We start from the raw sequence: 20,618 nt of genomic DNA, 5'->3' as shown, positions 1-20,618 counted from the left end.
CAGACTTTACATATTATTAGGAACAAAGTGGGTCTTTAGCATGTACAGGCATACATGTGCAAGTGGCCAAACATTTCCATTATTTCAGCAGTTTGTGCCGCAGTAATTACTGAAAATTCATAATATTGATCATTAAAAAACATGACATTTTAAACATAACAAAACCAAGCAAGCGCGGTGGCATTAAGACAAAGTTAATTGGTCATCGATTGAGCGAGAGAGGATTTTCGAGAGGGAAACAAAATACCAGGAAACACCAGAATAAATTTAAAGAACAAAGAAAGGCGGTCGCCGGCTTTGATTTTGGATCCGAGAGGTAAACACGTTTGGAAAATTGAACGTACGTGGCGAGCTCGGCCAAGATTACAAATAGGTTTTGTGTGCCTTCAGCTCAGCGCTGCATCGCTTTCATTTTTCTGTTCTGAGCGAGCGTGTGGCTTCCTGTCACTTTTGTACACTGTGTCTGCGTGTACACTAATCAGCCGAGTGCGCCGCGGCAATTCGGAGCTGCGAAAAGGTCAAATGGTGACCTTTGTCTGTGATTCTGGGCTGAAATGAGACATGATGCGAGCCGCACAGAGCGGATTACACGCATACGCGCCATCGCCAGCGCGCGCCAGATTAGGATGTCATTGTGGTATTGACCCCTGTTTTTTGACCCCGCATTACTCTGAGAAATCCAAGCTGAAAAGTTCTTTATTTTGTTCTTCCGGCACTCTCCGCAGTTCCTTTCCCCCACTCCACTCCCATTAACCCTAGCCAGAGGACATCCTCCAGTTGATGGAACCATTCCAGCTGCCTTTGACACAGAATTTGCTCTGCAACCGACCGCTATTAGCTGGTTTTGTAACAAATCGAAGTGAAAACGCTGCCTTTCTTTGAGTCTATTGCACTGCTGTGACCTCATCTGATTGCAAGGAGCAAAGAAGGCTAAAAAGGCATTTCGAAGACATCAAGGCTCATACAAAAAGTAAAAATATATATATATTTTCCACCAGGGAAGGAGTACGCTTTGAAAAAATAAAAGTGCATGTGCTGGTAGATTTTGAATGGCTGTTTGAGAAAGGCAGATATTTTTAAAGCCATGATTATGAGTAACAGTGAAGTTTGTCCTTTATTTGACCCTTGTTTTTACCACATGAACTTCTCGATTGTTCCTATATGAGCGTGTCAATTTCCACCAAATCCTGTGGGATTAATCCTCTTTAAAAAATCAAATTGTAACAAGAATTACTCCTGCTATGTGGAAAAATATTCAAAAGCCCGTTTTTCTGGAAGTAAAGTTTAAAGACGCCCTATAAATATGGCGACCCCGAGTGTTAGCGCCAGCTCCGTTGTGAGACAAATCACTTAAAGGAGGAAACGTGTGCCCTTTCTTTCTCTTGATGGCTGTATTACGCTTGACGCACGGCAGATTAAGCGAGTGATATTTTGTTACCGTGTTACACACTCTGCCTCATAAAACCGAAAACGAGAGCGCTATAATTTCAAGAATTTGGAGATAATTTTTTATGGCGTGTTTGCTTTATTGGGTAGTATACAGCACAGTGTGACAGGATAGACTGGAGGGGGTGAAATGCAACGTTGGCCAACTGCCAGACTTAAACTCATAACGTTGTAAGGACACGGTGCAGGCTCTGATCAGCCACACTATTTAATGTTTCACTGAGGAACAGTGTGTTAAATTGATGTTTGCAGAGTAATTACATGCAACAGAATATAGGCTTGTTTAAACTCTATGCTGCATGTTCTATTCAGCGGTTTGTGGGTGACTGCTGGAGTCATCTGGATTTGACTGCTAGCCTTTGGAAAAGGAAGTGAGTGGAAAAAAAATACTACCCATCCCACTCTCTTTTGTGAAACTGATTCCAATTTCTCTGTTGACTGTTTCCCCTTCCTGCCTGAGAGTAGCCCCTGGGGAGGGATGCTTTAGTATAGATGAACTCTCAGCTGATTGGAGGAGACGCGGCCTCTTTGCAGGGACCTACATGGGAGGAAGCTGATTCATTGGATTAGATGCTTTCTAGTGACTTGAGCACAACGGTTTTCCATCCGTGTCAGCTGTCAGAGCAAAGAAGAAAAACACGACCAGGCTTGCAGGTCTCCCTTTTAACGCACTTTCCTTCAGCTTTACCTTGAATTGGATAGTAACTGCTGCGTGTGTGCCTGCTGTGCAGCGCTGCGTCACTCATCAAAACTCTGAAAAGGTGAACAGCAAAACCTTGCGAGAGACGTGCATCTGTAAAATATCAGAAGTAGCACAGAAAACTGGGAGACAGCCAGGTGGATGCAGATGTTATATTCTGACACCAAACTATATTTAAATTATATCTAAAGAACTCCCTGAGTGATTCTGCGTGTTAAGCAGTGCATTTACTTTCTTTTACCGGTTATTTTGAGCGTTGCAGAGTGTTTCTGTGTTTCCCAAAATACATTCAAAACAGGCAAGTCCAGCTTTACTGCTTCCATGGGAATTCAGAGAGTCGTAGCAGCCCGGTGCTGCTAATCCAGGTGCTGCACTGGATGAATTCGTTATCAGAGAGCGTGAGCACATCTGTAAAAGCAGACGTTTTGCCAGTTTGTTGCACTGAAGAAGTGCACATTCCAGCAAATTCCCCCAAGGTCAGATTGTGCAACGCTCAGAGAAACTGCAAAAACCCAAGAGCGTGTTCGGGGTTAAAGTTCATGTCAGTACAATTAGAGCCTGAGCAGGTGTGACTTGTTTGGTAGGGTTGCTGGAGAAAGCAAGTTTTATCTGAAAGAACCACAAGACTGCAGGAACAACGACGACACCAGAGTGCAGATGTTTGTCTGTGATGAGGAAACCCAGCACCTCACACCAGGTGCAGGAGGGATGAAGATTTGAGTGGACCATGACCTCCTCTGTATACCAAAGTGAGGCCATCAGTGTGACTAAAGCTTGGCTCAAACTGGGTCATCGACAGGACAAAGATCCCAGCACGGCAGCAAAGCTCCAACAGAACGACCAAAGAACAAAAGAGTCGAGGTTGAGAAAATAAGGACAAAGGAAATGTGTAAACATTTATTTGAAAAAGTAAAAACTGCTTCTCGAGCAGAAAAACTAACCTTACAACCGCAAAGGAATCAGATTACTTTAATGCACCGTTTTGTAACACATTACACTAGATTTGCATACATGTCAAATTCCCACATACATTCATCGATTGGGCCCACTTCCAGTTTGTCATTTCCTATTTCCTGTCTGTCACCTCTCTGCCCCCACCCGGCTACAGCAGCAGGCCCTTTCCCCCACCCTCCGCCACCCCCGCTTTTAATCACACCAGGTTAATTAAAAGGCCACGGTGCCTTTCTGTGGCCCCCCCGCCCCTCTGACTTTATTACCCCCTCGCTGTATACTTGCTCAGCTGCCTCACGAAACTCTTTCAATCACACGGAAATGGGAGCTCACCTTGGTGATGGCGGAGAGGTTGAGGGGAAGGAGAGGAGGAAATGAGAGCCGTGAAGCTGTGTGTGTGTGTGTGTGAGTGTGTGAGATTCAATAGGAAGTGATAGGAATTGGAGTAAAGGTGTGCGTGGCATGGTGTGTGGGTGGGTGGGGCACCTAAAGTTCAATGTCATTAATTGGTCACCATTTGAATATTAAGTGAAGAACTCTGTTAATTAACGGGATATTAAAAGTGCTGCTGGCTGGAAGGGGGGGCGGGCGGAGGGAGGGGTGGGGTAGGCTGCGGAAATGGAGGGCATATGGCGAGATAGAGAGGAGGAGGAGAGAGAGAGAGAGAGAGAGCGAGGCTGGGCGCAAGGTGATAAGAGGGAGAGAGAGACGTCCGTGGGTAAAGGTCTGGCAGTGGTAATTTGCGGAGAGCCGCGTTAATTGTCATAACCTTTTAAATGGCAGAGTTTATCGGAGTCCTCTAAATGTCCCCGCATATCGCCACGGCAACCCTGGGCCTGCCACACTGTGATTGGCCACCGCTGACGAGCACTTAAGCTTGATGAGTTTTCAGCACGAAACTAAATGATAAATTTGAAAATATATATTTAAAGCACATACAGTATGTCAGCTCGCGTTCTTCTGTGTACGAGCATGTGTGACAGTGCGCCCGCGTGTGTTTGAGACAATGTTTTTAATTTAGTGTGCGTGCGTGCGTGCGGGCGTGTGGTTTTTTTCTTTTACCTCCACATTGACTGACACTCGCTAATTGCTCGGCCAGAATCCGCCAATGTTTTTTTCTCCCTTTTTTCCCTCTTTTTTTTGATTTATGTTTGTTTTTGTACAGCCGGAGCTGCAATTCAAATGCAAATGAACGAGAACAGGAGAGGTGTTTTTGGAACGGTTAGGACAATCATAATGGCTCAGAAAGAAAGGGGGCCGGTAGTTAGCGGCACAGCACCCTAGGGGCCTCATTTAGCTGCCATTTGTTAGGAAATGCCGCTACATTTGTTCCTGGATACAGACTTCACAGACAGGGAGAAAAAGAGAAAACACCAAAAAAGAATGTCACAGTCAAAGTCGAGCTCGCCAACACGATGGCGTTCCTCCGCGCTTCAGCAAAAGTCATGTGGGTGTACACCGGTTTGGGTGGATGTCCTCTTTTAAATGTGAGCCAAAGCAATTGAAGTGAATGGGCGGCCGGGGGTGGCGGTGACAGGGACTTGCAAAGACTGTATGAAGTGAAGATGGTTAAAAAGACTGGCTTTTATTTGATTAGCCTGTGTAGAGGAATAAAACATGAAAGCCCTGGCAGTGGCAGCTAGCGCTGTTAGCTGTGACATCACTCCTGGGGGAAGGCCTGTACACAAGCCGCGTGTGTGTCTGTGTTTGTATAAGTGAAACAGGAAAGCTTACTTGAGGCTGTGTGTGCACACGTGTGTGTCCGCGTGTGTGGTCCTCTCTTGTCGTCTCTTTGTGCTAAAGGTCAGGGGGATTGCTGAGATAGAATCCAGTCTGAAGGACACAGCACTAGAACAGGTCCTGCTACAAATGGACCTATTAAGATAGACTTGTGAGCAGAGCGTGTGTGTTTGCATCAAGTATATAGGCGAGCGCACACACGTCGTCGCGAACGCAGCTATTTCCATTCAAATGGTCACCTTTTCCCTGATGATAATAACAGGCTGTATGTTGGAATAAACGCTCATCATTTACATGGACTGACAGTGACAAAAGCAGCAATGCATTTGAACTGCACGTGTAACAGCAGTGTCTTTCAAATATTCTAAAATGGATCAAAACATCCAAGTGTCAAGAAAATATGAAAGGCAAGAACATGATAACCGGCGGTGATTTGTCCCATTTTGTAGCACAGAGTTTGCTCTCACTGCTGATTGTTGCTTCAATTATAGTTCAGTCAGCCTGATTGGTGCGAGCGCGCGCGTGTGTGTGTGTGTGTGTGCGAACGCGGGGTGTTGAATATGGATGTCCTGCCTCCCTCCCCCACCTCCCCCGCCCCGCCTCTCCCGGGTGTGTGTTATGTTTTTTTGTTTTTTTTAAACCAACGTTTCCTTTGTTAACAGCTCAGACAAATGAATAAAAAAAATACTGTATTCAACTGTAATTACTGACATTCAAGACATTCGCGGACCAGCACGTCCTTAAACCTGAACAGCACAACAGTTTGATTGTCAGTGACTCGCAAAACAACACGAGTGCGGCTCAGTCCACGACTGGAGGCCAGCTGGGTGATTGTGATGGTGTATAAATGACACACACAACTTTTACTCCGGGGACCAGTGAGGCGGTGGGTTTTCTCTCGTTTTGTGACTTGTTCTGTTCCGTTTATGTCTTTATTATTATTATAATTCATTTCTTTTTTATGTTAAGCCACAGGAACCACTTGGTTGGGTTTTATGAAGCTTCTCCCAGGTGATTTTTCTGCTGAGGGTTAGCGTGACCTTTGCATCACGTGGTCTCACAGACTGACACAGTATGTGGGTGTGCATGTGGACAACAGAGATGCCCTGTCCTTGCTGTAATTTGGCTAGAGGTGGTGGCCAAATGCATGTGTGTGTGTGTGCACGTGTGCGTGCAGAAATAGGGCCTCTCTCCTAAAGACATGCAATTAAGCTTAATTTTTAATGAATATTAATGGCATTAGCGTCAGATTTTGTGGAGATGTGCATTTGCTAAGGTGCAGGGGAATTGGGGGGGTGACTAATTTATTTGGTAGTCATGAGCAGAGGAGACGGGAAGAAGAGAAACAGGAGGTGTGGAGGTGATGTTGATGAAAGGAATCAGAGTGGAGGAAGGGGTGGTGATAGAGACGTGTCAGTGGGATGGAAAGATGGAAGCAGGAAGAGCGACGGATGAAGCACGAAGCAAGAGGAGGGTTGCAAATATAAACAGAGAGGAGGGTAGATTTTGAGTGAAGGTTAGCAGAAAAAGTAGAAATAAATAGAATATATTAGGGGAGGAAAGCAGAGTGGAAATAAAATGCTGGTGAGAAATCATTTTCCTCCCGTATTGAGCAGGCAGGCTTGGATTTGAGCAGGACACTGTGCTGCCCCCACAGCGGGCACGGCTGGCCCCACAGCGGGCACAGCTGCACAGATGTTCACATCCATGTTATGTACAGCGTAGATTAAGTAAGCCACATATTTTCATCACGGCTCAAGAACGAATAAAAAGAAACAACGATCAAGACGGCTGTCAGTCAAAATCAGCTTCACTTAAACGCTTTGAATTTGGCTCTGCTCGCTCTCTGTTGTTTCTGCCGTGCCATCAAATAGCTTTTGCTCGCTGTCATACGAGCTTCATTGCTTTTTATTTTATTTCTTTCTTTCCCAAGACAGACAATCAAACTCATACAAGCAAAGCGAGGCAACATTTCACCTTGCTCCCTGCTGGAATAGAGAGTCGGAAAGTGTGCGGTGCAACCAACCAAAAAGGCCCGATACAACCTTCTTAAATGAGCTGTGAGCCGAAAAGAAAAGAAAGCGTAAGATGCATGTCGTGATTACCGTTTGAGTGCGGCCTCCGATATAGAAACAGAATAAATCCCAGGCTGGAATTTTTGCGAGTTACTTTTAAAAGCGCTCGAAAGTCTGGAAAACAAGTCGACGGCGCGCAACAGCCACGCGTTTCCCCGCTCGCCGGCTGACTCGCGCTCCTGAGTGGCTGGGATTAAGGTGGTGCTGCAATATTGATTTACGTCTGCATAAAGCCTCTCCGGCTCTATATATTACACCACATTCAGCAGTCATCTATTCAATCAAATCTAATATTACACTGCCTCTCCACACAGCTGTCTAATAGCATTTAACTCACAGTTTGATTCCTGCATTCCCTCATGTACTTCAAACGCTTGCCTTCAATATCCTTCGTTCGTGTCTACTATGCCAAGATGAAGTCTTTTCAAAAGCACGGAGGATGAATGAGCGTGTCTGCGTGTGCGTGTGTGAAGACAGGATTAGCTGTGGCCTTAGGCTTAAGGTATGGAGTTGAGTGTATTTTAGAAGCTTCTAAATTAGCTGGGAAATGGGATTTTGAGACAATGGACTGGAAAAAACTCAAATGAAAGGATGCACTCGCAGCACTCCTTCATTTGCCTCTGATGTTGTTCCGCTCTCACTTTTTTCCAGCCTTCATCTTTTTTCCTTTTCCACTTCTTTTGCGTCTCCTTTCCCCGTCCCTCCCTCCCTCCCTCCCTCCCTCCCTCTCGGTCCATATTACAGTTGACAGTAATGATGTAAGAACATGAGTGTAAACAGTAGTATGAACCTCACTTTGACCCACTTAAAACAGAAATCCCCCCGAGTATGCGCGCGCTCACACTAGAGACTCATGCCTGAGTAAATATTGGAGTTGGGTCAGCAGCCGCTCTTCTGTTCAGTGTGTGAGCGTCTGTATCCGTGCACGTGTCCACCTCTCCCAAACCCCCGCTCCTCCTCCTCCCTCCTTCCCCGGGCCGTTATTTACCTGTGGAGGTGCGCTTGTGTCTAAGCTGGGTCTCTGTGTAATAAAAGCCTGACGTTTGGCGTGCATCCAGTCCTCCCTCCCCCTCGTGACAAACATGGGGGGGTCGTGCACAAACACATGGTTTGCCGAGGGCCCTGACAAGGAAACTAGCATGGCTTTCTTTTTAAAATAGCACCTCCATTCTTCGCTGTGAGCCTGTTGTTAACGTCTCCGTGCACACACCCACATCTGGGAGGACGCGTGGCCCAGTGATTGGTCCCATCGTGCTGTTCCGGGGTTTCCCCTCCAGCTAAGGAGGGGTGCTGGTATGAAGCGATGAGCTGGTGGGGCGTGATCATTGCTCCGTGTTTGATTTATTTCGGGGACTGATTTCATTTTGTTTTTATTATTCGAGATGAAAAAAGCGACATCAGCCGCAGAGCATAGTGCTGTTGGATACTTTAGACTGTTTAAATGTGTTTTAGATGAAAAATAAAATGGACGCGACAGTTCAAAGATTTTGTTTCTACATTTAAAAGAACTAATTTATTTAAAGCTACATTCTGAAACAAAATATCCAATACCAGCACCGGTATCGATGCTATTGATGTTTGGATGGATCCAGTCACCTCTGACTGCAGAGTTGCCACATGCAGAGACACAATAATAAAAAACAACAACACAAGTTATCCGTTAAAAATCTTGAAATAATCAGTCTCCTTTGTTTTGTCACCTACACAAAGTGTGAACATGTGAACTGAAACATATTGTTTAAAAATGTCACTTTGTGACGTTCTTATTTTGAGTTTCCTGTTTCCATAAGAAGCAATCAGTTACTTCATAATGCATCGTTTTTTTCAGTTGGACCGTTTCCAGTTTCGATTTTGACAAAGTGAAATATGTAAAACTGTGAAATCAGAACAATCACATCCTGTCAGCTGTGGAGAGGATTATGTGATGAAATATTAACAACATGTGAAGCAGTTTGAGGGACATGAAGCAAAGCGACGCTTCAGGACCAGCTTCAGGAGCCGTACTTTAAATGTCTGAGGAATTTATTTAAACACTTTTATGAACAGTTCAGGAAACATCGGGGTGTTTAAAAAGCATTCGGCTGTTTTTGATTTGGTGCATTAGTGAAGAACTTAATCATTTAAAAATGTATTTAAACGTGAGGCGAGCTGAGTTTAATTGTGTTCCACGTAGAATAAAAGGAAAAATGAAAGTGCTTCACTTTATATATAAAAGGCATCAAGGTAAAATAAGTAAGCATCAATAAGCAATGTATAAAAAGTCATTTAGGCAAACGGTAGAAGTTGCAGTGAGTGTGTCACCTTCCCTGTGTGCTGTTAAAGCAGCCTCCACACAGAAGCTTAAGAAACCAACTCCATATCAGATTTTCTTAAGGATCTCCAGACGTGCCGTATTATTCCTACATCATTTCTAGCCTGGATCCACAAGCGATTACACATTTAATGCTCTAATAATAGATCAATTTTCACATGATACATCTCTCGCTGTGGAGGATAATCTCCAGCTACAAAATCATATCACCTTTCTGACAGGAATATTGCCCACCTACTACAATATAATCACACAACAGATAAGAAATCAAACTGTGGGGAAAAATGGATTTTCAAAGTAAAATACCCGAAGACGTGTGTTTGCGTGCAGCGTGTGTGTACTGTATATTACGCGGGACTGTGCACGCGGGCACTTGTGCATGATCTCTCGCTGTGTCTCGCCGATCAGTTATCACTAATCCTTCCACTCGGAGCTCTTTAACAAGTTGCTATTGTGCCGCAGACGCTTAACGTGATGGAGGAACGACCGTCGTGGTGAATGAAAAGAAGAGTGAGAGTGAAGGAGGGAGAGATGCAGAGGGAGGGAGAGGGCAACACCTCCGACAATGGCGAGAAAATTGGTTTACACTAGATAGGCTCGTGATTACAGAGGGAAAGAAAATGACTTGGATTGAACAATAGGAGTGTGTGCACGGGTGTGTGTTTGTGCGAGCGTGCGTATGTCTGGAGGATTAGTGGGTGGTTAGGCGAGGATTTGGTTGAAATGAATTGGTGGCTATGGCGTGCTGATGGGTGTGTGTTTGGATGCTTTTCCAGCCGCCTGTACTGTAACGCTCGCGCTCCTTGTGAAACGGCCTCTTTGTGTTCAGACTTGATCTAACTGGGAATGTTTGTTGCGGCCCTGCAAACCCAACGCTCTGCACACTCTCGCTTGCAGACTCTTGTCATCACGGCTGAAGACGCTCAATCTGTGATGTAACTGATACTTCAGCTCCAGGATACTCAGCGGTTTAGCTCGTGCCACCAGTATTAATGAGGAGAACAAAGATGTGTTGACTCAGTTTTTTCTCGTGTGCATTTAAGCAGGAATCCTATTTTCAACAAGAATCCACATTTGAATATCAGAGCGTGGTGGAGAGCGTCTCCCAAAGGCACGGTGTTTTGCACCTGTTGTAACAAGACTGGTCTGAAACGAGCACCTTTATGTGGCGACGTCCATCACCACCATCGGGCAAAGCGGATGTTGAGTTTGTGAGATTCCGGTTTAGAAAAGCGGGTGGATACTTTGTGACAGTGCCCGAAAAGTAACGTCAACAAACGCAGAAAAAAATCTGTTATTTTTGAACCTTCTCCTCAGTGACACTGCGTTCCCTTCTTTCTTCTTTCTTTCTCTTTAGGAGGCCCAGCAGGAGAACTACAGCATCAGGGGTCCTACCCCAGGGAATTCTGGGAAGGCTAACAACGAGGATAACGTCTCCCACGACCGCCCCTCTAGTCTGCCGGTGAGTGATTGACAGTCGTGTGGACCAAAGTGCAAAAAGGCGCTGCTGCACAAAAGTCTCATCGTTCAGTCAAACCTCAAAGATGCATGGTCATTTTTGACTGCACGTCCGCCTCACTGTCCAATCAGATTCTTCCACACACCCTGTCACCTGCCCCTCTCTCTGGTGTCTCAGGGGGTTTGCTCATTTCAGAGCTCACGTCTGTGTTTTGACTGGCGTCCACGCCAAAGGCGTAAAGGCCCAGATGTGTCGCGTCCTGGTCTGTAGTGCCGTCCCCTCGCTCGCACATACGGCCACGAGCGCAGAAAAGCATATGCACCGACGCAGACGTTGCTTCTACGTGCACGACGCAGTCACACATGCAAACCCACAAGCGCTGCCTGCTGGCGTATGGGCGAGCTGAAAAGCATGGAGCAGGTTGGCTGGAGGAGTAATTGAGAAGAAATGGTGAGACCAGGCTGATCCACGGAGGGAGAGATGTGGGCTGCTCTAGTTTTTTTTTTGGGTTTTTTTGGCCAACCTAATCGCTTTTTACTCCATCATCTCTCTCTGCTTGCAGCTCTGCAGCATTTTCAAGAATAGAATAAATAGACATTTGCAAATGGTTGCAAATATTGGCACTGCTTGAGGTGTGTGCAGTTTAATTTACTCGATACTTTGGAACAGCCCTAGGAACGGCAGAATAAACTGCAAGAAAAGCTAAATTAAGTGTCTGAACTTGAGTTGAGCCGTAATATTCTTGGTGCACGGACACTTCTGAAGTCTGTGTGTGCTGACGGTCTGCCCGGCCCTTTATTTGTCATCCTCCTCGTGCACACGTGTCCATAATGTGCTAACAGTATGTGGCCCGTTTCGTCTTTTTTCCTTCATTTCCACTCTCCCACACTCTTTAGCCTCCTTCCCTTTCGCTCTCTGTCTTTCTCTCTAAAGCAGCATCATGAAAGCTCTTTCTCCCCCCTTGTGCTATAATGAGAAATGGCCTTGATGTATCGGTGTGTGAATCCGAAGCGAGAGAGCGAGAGACGAGGCGAGGAGCCACTGCAGTCGCGGGGGCCGATCTATTTGAACCAGCACCACCATCACCCCGCGTTCCCTCGCCACTTTAATCCCGGCGTTTTACCCCTCGGGTTCTCCGTGTGTTTTCACATCCCATCCAAAGCGTGTGGCTCGCCCAGATCCTAATCGGCGGCAAGTTTTGATGAGAGACACAGAGAGGGAGAGATGGATAGATAGAAGAGGAGAGAGAAATTGCTCGGCATTTGCCAGGCTCTTCCAGCAAGCTGTCACGGCAGAGATGGAACCGCTTTTTTCCCCTTTCCTCCCCTCTCTTTCTCACTCTCTCACCGGCATTTGATGTCAGATCTAAAGCTGCTGTCATCTTTTCCCCCCCTTTCTCTCCGTCAGGAGGGAGGGAGCGCGGGTCGGCAGTGTGTCATGTTGTTGTTTTGGGACGAGGCTGCTGTGTGATGTGGCGGGATTTTTGAAGGAAGACCAAAGGGAGAAGTGCTTTAGTGACTTATCACAAATGCAAGTCACACTTCCCCTCGGGACTCGGAAAATGTATTGGAGATATGGAGCGCCTTGTATTCTGTATCGCTGTACAGTATCTGTATTGTTAATGTGAAATCACCGTCCCTTTAATGTTTCTGGTAGGTTGGGGAAGAAAAGGGAGCTTGCATCCTGCAGCTGGTCATATGTGTGCGTTTCCACGTAGCTTCAGTCCTGATATTGAGTCACGCCTGAATGTGGGTCTCTGATTTCAGCCTTTTTGGTGTATTTAGAATAACACATTAGCATTTAACACCACTTTTTTTTTTTTAGCATTATTGCGTGTACCCGTTTGTATTTGCGAGGCAGACACTATCTCTACTTTTAAGATTAGTCTTAAAACATTCCTTTCCTGACCCTGAATCCTCCCTCAGTCATGCTGGGGGGGGAGTTCCCATGATGCTCCCATCTCTGTATTTAATCATCAGTTATTATTAATCTCTGCTTCTCTTCCACAGCGTGTGAACCAGTCTGGTTCTGCTGGATGTTTCTTCCTGTTAAAAGGGAGTTTTTCCTTCCTCCTGTCACCAAGTGCCTGGGCACAGGGGGTCGTCAGATTGTCGTCTGTACCTCAGTGTATAAAGTGCCTTGAGGCGACTGTTTGTTGTGATTTGGCGCCGTATAATTAAAACTAGCCTCTTCACATTAGCTTTGGTTAAACTCAACCTGGTGAAATCAGAGCAAAGAGCATCCTGTGACCAGATGAACTTGGCCCATAATTCAGTGACCAGGAGCTGTGACTTGACTTTATGTGAAAGTAATTTAGTGCTCTTGTCTTTGGGTTTTTTTCTCCTATGTGTTGATGCAGCAGACGCCGCCGCCGAGCCTGCACAGAAACTTGATGAAATCGTGCTTCTCTCGGTTGAGTGTTGTCTTCCTCCAGAATTGCTCTGATTTCTGCAGGATGTGCGGGGCAATTACAGGTCAATAAATCGTGACATGTTTTTGGCTGACAACGTGTTAGAGGCGGCCTGCGTGATTGGCACAGGATGACATGTCATCTGCTGCCTTGTTATTTCCAGCTATGTGCAGCAGTCGAGGTTTTTTATTTTTTGCTATTGGGGGGGGGTCTGCATCTGTGTCAGCAGCCCTCTGCATCTTTCGCCTAACATTGCTAAGTCAAGCTGCTCTTTCCACAGTGGGCTGCCCCCACCCCAAATCCTCCCCATCCCTGTTCCAGTCACTTCATGTTCCCTGCTCTCTGGCGTTCCCCTGACAGCCTGCCAAGCTGCCGCGCAGCCTCCCATCCTCTGGGACATGGGAGAGGATGGCCACCCATGTGGAAAGACAGAGTGAGAGCTGGGGGTGGGAGGGTGAGGTGAGGAAGTGGGGTGAAGAGAATGCAAGAGAGAGAGAGAGGGAGGGCGTGAAGCGATGAAGTGAAACGTGGTTATCTTTTTGTCACTTGTTCGAGGTGAGGGATGTTGAATTCAGGCTATGGGGTTCCGGCAGCGGTGTGTTATTCACACTAGCGCGCGCACAAACACACACACGCACACAGAGAAACATTCTTGTAAGTCTTTCAGTGCTCATTTGCCCCTCCTTGACTTATTTTCCATCAGACAAAAGGGAAAATTCAGAAACACTATCTCTCCCTCTCAGTGCTGTCCACCTCGCCCTCCTCTGCTTTTCCGAGCGTTAGGTCATAAATGATTGACAGGGCACAGCTGGAGACGCCTGCACGCCTCCCCTCACTAGACACACACACACACGCACACACACAAGTCTTTACTCACAAACACACATTCGGCACATACTTTGATGCACGCTCTGTCCTCTGCGAGCCGTTTTCTGTGCGTGCTCTATCGGAGCATGTCAGTCAGGCAGCCTATACAGTATGTGCTCTCACTCTGGCTCTCCCTACTGCTGTGTTTTATTTTAGAGTCCCCAGGCAGGCAGACAGGCCAGCAGGCAGCGCACAGTAATGTCATCCAGCAGGGTTAGATTCAGCCTCCACATTAGTGCACGCAGGGGGGAGGAGAGGAGGAAAGGAGGCAGGAAAGCAACGAAATACAAGGGAGGTGAAGAAGAAAGGAGCACGGGGATGGGAGGAGAGGAAAAGAAAGGTGGCGCTTATGTGGAATAAAAAGCACATCTCTTATATTATGGCTTTAGATGTGAGGTTAAATGTGATGACGATGCAAATTATTCAGCATAAATCGATTGTATTTTATGGAGGAAGGTCTCGTTTTTATATGTTTACATGAGAACAGTGTGTGTGGGGAGGGGGAGGCAGGCAGACGCAGAGATGTTCTCTGGACCCTGCAGCCTATTCTTAGAACAGACAGCAGCACTGAAGGCCAGAGCAGCTCCCTGCCACTGCTGTGAGCACATAGCTGCTCTGAGAATAGGACAGCTAATCTGAAGCAGGTTTCACACTCTGAGGTACAGGAGATGGCTGAGGTCACGCCAGCCTTCAACCTGTAGACCTAATGTGAGTAGGAGTGATTGATAAGGCGTCGCCGTATGTGCCGCTCGTCCAACACTGCTGGCTCGTCCTATACGCTCCATAGGATGCCTACACGCCACCGCGCACACGTACACAACCGTTGCCTTCACCTCGGACCCTGACTTCATCTAAAATGCAGACAGGCTATTTTTCCGCTTGTATGCCAACCTGTTTTCGTTTGCTCCTCATGAATCATTTAGCACGCACACACAGTTTCATGTACACGCCTGGTGTTTTTGATCCTCAGGAGCCGGGAACACGTGTTTTTCCCGGGGTTTACCATTCGTTCCCCTACGGCTCGAAAACACAGATGCACAGGAAGCGGAATTGATCGGTGGGGAGATTTCTGGAGGTCTTTCATCTTTGTACGTCTTGTGTTTAACTTACAAAGGACGCACCTGCAGTGGCATCTGAAGTCGGACTCACAGGCGTGTTCTTCATTTTTACTGTAAAGTAAAAGATAGAGAGGAGCCAATCGGCTTGCAACATCCATTTCAAATCTCCTCTGTGTCAAGCACGGAGACTGCTGAAGTGTCCTTTAGCAGGACACTGCATCCCAAGCAGCTCTCCTCAGCAGCTGACACTGCACTCTCATCCTCCTGCAGAGGACAGACACACTGAAAGAGAATTTCCCTTTGGGGATCAATAAAGCATTTCTGCCTGCAGGATTTCACTTGTTTCTTATGGCAAAATTTGATGGCTGCACACTGCTCCACCTACGGGGAACTATGTTGGCCAGTGCAGGTTGTTAAACAAACTGGTAACACAAGGCTGAGCAGCAGTGGTGGTGGGGGGAGCTTCAGCTGCAGAGGAGGGCATGTTTATATCCAGCCACCCTTAACAGACTGGCTCACAGAAGCCCTGCACAGCAGAGTGAAGGGCAGATAGCAAACCTGTGCGCGCACACACACACACACATGCTCACCTACCCCTATGCTCACACATACGTGCACTCCAAGTGCGTCAGGCTTTGTGATTTGAGAGTGAGAGGGAAATGGAGAGGGATGAACTTGGTTAAGAAAACAGCAGAGCGACTCGGCTGGCGCCTCTCCACCAACCTCTCCTACAGAGGAGGAGAGACAGGCAGAGGGGGAGATAAGTGAGGAGGAGGAGGGTGAGCGTGGACTGACCCTAGAAGGAGAGAAATGTTCCCCAACTGCATCTTTTTTTTAATCCTTTGCCCGTCAGTTTCCCCTCTGGCTGGTGGCTTTTGTCAAAGCTGATTTCCTCTAACAGATTTGGCAGAATAGTTCAAATTCAGGACGAAGAGGACGGAGAACAAGCAGCAGTTTGTTGTTTGGTCTCACACACAGTTCTGCATAAACACTAAATACTACTATCTGCATGTTGTTAACGTCTGGAGCCCTCGCCGTTTGTCGTGCGTGATTTTCTCGAGCGTTAACACCTTCCAAACTGTCCTCCCCGTTCGTCCGCGGTACGGTCTGCGGCGTGACAGTGTGCGAAAGCAGACGCCGCTATATCAGCATGTCGACTGTAAGCCAACGTGACACTCTGCGTGCTTTATCGGTTTTGCTTGTCCTTTTTAGGTGTTACCTCCGACGTTGTTTTCTCAAATGCGAAGCGAAGCTCTCGTCCCAAACCGTCGACCGGACGTCACCTCGCTTCGGTCGTTCGCTCTGCGCTTGATTAAACACTTTTTCATACCGACGTCAGAGCACCAAACACTTCTCCTCAAGTGATGTATAGATTTCATTTTCGTGAGCCATTATGGCCAGATACACCCTTCTGGCACCGAGCCCTCCATTATAAATGGTGATTTTCTGTTACCACATTAATATTTAAATTAACTGTTAAAATGGCTTATTGAGCCAATCTGAACCGAAGATTGGAAACATCTATTTTATATTCATTAATAGTTCGGACATCTCCTGCCAAATGATATTTCAGTGAATGAATCTGGAAGAATCTCCCTCCCTCGGTGGATAGTGATGAGGCCTGAAATAAAAAATGTTGGGAGCTCACTGACTTTTGCCTCTTTTGAGCATCTTTGTTCTCACGTCCACCTCAGCAGAGGAAAAAGGGCAGAAAGTGAAATGAGTGTCTGTACTTGGAAAGAACAAGTAAAGGATGAAATCTTCTTTATTCCTTCCTTCCACCCTCATCTTCATCTATCGCCACATCTCCTCTCTCTAGCCTTCTGTCTGTCTGTGCTCTTCTCCTTTCACTCCCCGTTTCCACGGCCTCAGACGTCTGCTTCTGACATTTCTGGGTTTATTTTTACGTCGGGTCCTGGATGCCTGGACTCCCAGCAGGCTAACTAGGCAGGAGGGGGAGGAGGGAGCCAGCTGAGGAATGGAAGAGAGGCAAAGTGGAAGAACTGAAGGGGAGGGAGGGAGGGAGGGAGGGAGGAAGGAGCCATCAGAGGGGGAATAGTCTGTCATCACCATGGCTCCCTCTGGCTGTTGGGAGGCTGAAATTACATCTGACTTTGAAGTTTGGGGCAGCAGCATCGCCAGTGTTGCTATAGTGACGGGAAGAGTGAGTGCGTGCGGGTTTGTGTGTGTGTGTAAACTCCTCAGGAGGTTTATTATGCATGATCCACACTGTGACTAGTCCTGATGGCATTACAGTGCTGTTATTAATCTACTCTCATAAGATATGTGTACTTTAAACACATCCCCGTGCACACACAAACATATCTGCGAATTCATGCTAAGACGCATTCAGACGCGCACACACAACCCATTTCACAGCTGGATTCAAACTTCATGTCGTGCCTTTTAAAGATTAAGATAAAGTTTTTTCCTCTTATTATCTTTGAGAAGGTTTAGCTGGCTGCACACTGTGCTCACAGGCAAATGCACGCAAACACACACTCGCGCACACACACACACATGCAGAGTTGTTAAGATTTGCAGATAGCAGTGTTTGGGTTGTTTAAGATGCTAATATTCTACTAAGATGTGGAATATTTATGAACTTCGTTTGGTCAAACTCGGTAAGAGAAGCGAAAAAGCAAAGATAGATGGATAGATGTATGAACAGGGTGCAAAATAATGTTCCATTAATGCAGAGCTCGGCTCTTGCTGAGGGCCCAGCGCCAATCTGCATCTCCCTACAGTCAGCCTGCTATACATTTTTCATGAACTCTGAGCGAGAATTAGCGACGGATTGCCTCCGCAAATTGCTTCTCCTTGGTCGGGGCTGGTGGAAAGCACAAGTAAGAGGTAAGAGAGAAGCAACAACGGTGCAGGAACGAGAAGAGGTGGAAAACCAAAGGAGAATGAGATAATTGCGAGGAACGTGAGGAATAAAGCCGAGCTACTCCTCAGAGCCGAGCCGTCTGTGCCTGATTTCAGCACTTGTTGTGACCGGCGTATGCACGTCTGAGTCACCCTCAGCGTCCGTGTGGTAATGTGTACAAATCCAGAGCATAATACTAAATGCTTCTCAGTGGGACATCATGTGTAAAGGTTCCATTTCCAGGTTGTTTCTGGGCTTTCTTTTGGCCTGTGCACCTTATAGTGCATTGAGAGTATTGCCCACTTTCATTTCCCACTGGTGACTTTAGCTGCTAATGCCCCCAAACACTCGTGTGTGAGTCATCTCGTGATAAGCTTAGCTCTGTCATTTCCAGCAGAGTCGTTATTTATCATGATGACACCAGTAAATAATTGTGTTGAAAGAATAACTCGTGATTTTTAGGATTTAGTCTCAAATATTTTCAAATGTACAGTTTTCCTGCACACAGACTGTGCAGGTGTGTCGGTCATATTCCTCTAACAGTGTCAGTATTATCACTTCACACAGTACAGCATGGACCTGGAAATGTGTGTGTCTGTGTTGGTTGATGAAAAGAAACACTGGACAACACCAGAAGGTGTGTGCGTGTGTGTGTGTGTGTGGTGCGTGCTCGGGGCCTATGATTGCTACTGTAATCTGCTGTCTCCTGCCAGCCACAGTTATTACAGTTGTCGATATGGTGCTCAGGGCTTTATGGACACAAGCAACGAGACTCAGCCTGGACGCTTGCCAGAGTGTGTGTCTGTGTGTGTGTGTGCTTCATATTTGTTTGCACCCTTGTGTGTGCGTGCGCGTGTGATCTTTTGCTCTGTGTGTTTGTAATTGAGCTCTCTGCTCATGTCAAGGCCAGTTCAACAGCGTGTTAATTGCTTATGTTGCAAAGCGTTAGTCCCAGCAGTATGTGCATGAGATCACGCATGTATGTATTTACTGTATGTGCAGAATGGGTAGACCAGCTTTGCTCGGACAGGTTTTCTGTAACGAATGATGGAAAAGAAAGAAACACCACAGGAGACGTACGATTCAGTGTGTGGAAGGTTCAGGAAGAAAGAAGGCAGAATGTGGGAGAAAGATGGAGGTGGCGAGGAAAGGCGGGAACGAAGAGAGCACTGGGGTGTGGAGGGTTTTTTCCTCGTGGCATTGAGGCCTGTCTGATGTCTGTTCTTCAGCCCACTTCTGCTGTTTACTATCCTGCCAGCCTATTACTATCAGAGCTTGGCAGTGGGCTACAGTAGGGCTGAAACAATACTTGTGCAACATTTGCTTTTGTAACACTGTCATACATTCGTAAGCGCGCTCACACTAAGGCGCACCGCGAGGGTCACCGATGGCCCATTTTCCAGTCGCACTGCTCTTTTGCAAATGTACGACCATCTGTCAGAGTTGGCCAGACGATTAAACAAATCCTAGCTCTGTTTTTTTCCTCCCCGAGTGTGTGCGACTGGGTTCTCTGCACATACCGGCAACCTGTGACCTCGGAGAAGCATGAAAATCCCCTCTGCCGGCGTGCTCGGGGCTTTTTAAGGCACGAGCCTCGTGCCCGTCGCCCGTGTCTATTCTTGTGCTTTGCTGAGATGAAGCTCCCCTCTCAACAATGTGGAGCGCTTGAAATTAAGAAACATTATCCATTCTGTTCAGAGAAAACATCGTCTTTTTAATCGCTTCATTATGAGCTCCAATTCTTGGAAATTATTCTGTGAGTTCTGAGTAATGTTGGTTTTAATTGATTTTTATCAAAGTTTTAATTGATGCTTCTCTGTGGACTGAGTAATTGTTTTGGTTGTTTCATTATGTATTAAGTCCTCCGAGTCCACTTCTCCCATGTGACCTGCTGTGTTAATGAAGGACTGTGTACAAAAATGCCAAACGCAGTGGCAGATGGTAACTAAGACAACTAGCCGAAGCCTGAAACGATCGTCTTTCACTTGAGCGTTTACATTATACTGTATTCTGCTCCACCCTGTGAAAACTGCATATTCATAGTTTCCTTGCGCCGGCTCTGTTTTTGGAGTCGGCCTGTTGCAGATATGCGACTCTTGCATGTTGCTTTGTGTGCTGTTTGGTGTTTGGCAGGTGTGCAGGAAACTCCTGAGCAATAGAGTTTTGTGCTGAGGCGAATGGCAGAGTAGCATTTGTTACCACTTTACACCATCTTTAAATGCAGTTTTGTGAATCATTAGTAATATAATATTATAAAGAGTATGTGCAGCAGTATGGAGAAGGGTTAGGCTTCTGACAGCGCAGCTCTCAGTTTGGTTAAACAAGGACCTGACAGATTTAAGGAGTCTGCAAACGTGAGATTCTTCAGAAGTTATGGTGACCAGGAGGTGGACCGTCAGCAGCATCAGCAGTAATGTGGCTGTTGTACCGGACTTATCAGTCGATCTCTGTTTGTGGTATCTGTATGTTAAAAGGAGCTAGCTGAACATCTTACTGGGAGGCCTCCTGGGAGTTATTTTTAAACCTGGGAACGCCTCAGTGTGCCACCAAATCCAAGTTTTTATGTCCATTTACACAAAAAACTGCTGCGACCAACAGAGTTTACTGTAGTAAAATTACCTTGAGCACATTTTGCTGTCACAACAAAATACAATCAGCAGGTTCTGTTCTGCATCATTGCCACCCCTCCTGTTACATGTGGCCTAGTCATGGAAGTCCTAGCGTGACCTCTT

General features: G+C 46.5%; 1 protein-coding gene across 6 annotated transcripts in view; it reads left to right on the top strand.

Annotated features, from left to right (window-relative positions):
• Positions 1-20,618, top strand: part of LOC102292653 (AT-rich interactive domain-containing protein 1B) — a 158,524-nt gene that overhangs the window by 45,599 nt on the left and 92,307 nt on the right. For all 6 annotated transcript variants that reach the window (XM_014333603.2, XM_005922389.3, XM_042220764.1 and 3 more), the window contains exon 4: positions 10,581-10,685. In XM_014333603.2, the coding sequence (XP_014189089.1) occupies positions 10,581-10,685 (105 nt within the window). The remainder of the gene's footprint in view (positions 1-10,580; positions 10,686-20,618) is intronic.

This window comes from Haplochromis burtoni, unplaced genomic scaffold, assembly GCF_018398535.1.
Source record: "Haplochromis burtoni strain Fernald_Lab_line unplaced genomic scaffold, NCSU_Asbu1 Contig_55, whole genome shotgun sequence".
Taxonomy (NCBI): domain Eukaryota; kingdom Metazoa; phylum Chordata; class Actinopteri; order Cichliformes; family Cichlidae; genus Haplochromis; species Haplochromis burtoni.
This window is presented reverse-complemented; position numbering and strand designations above follow the sequence as displayed.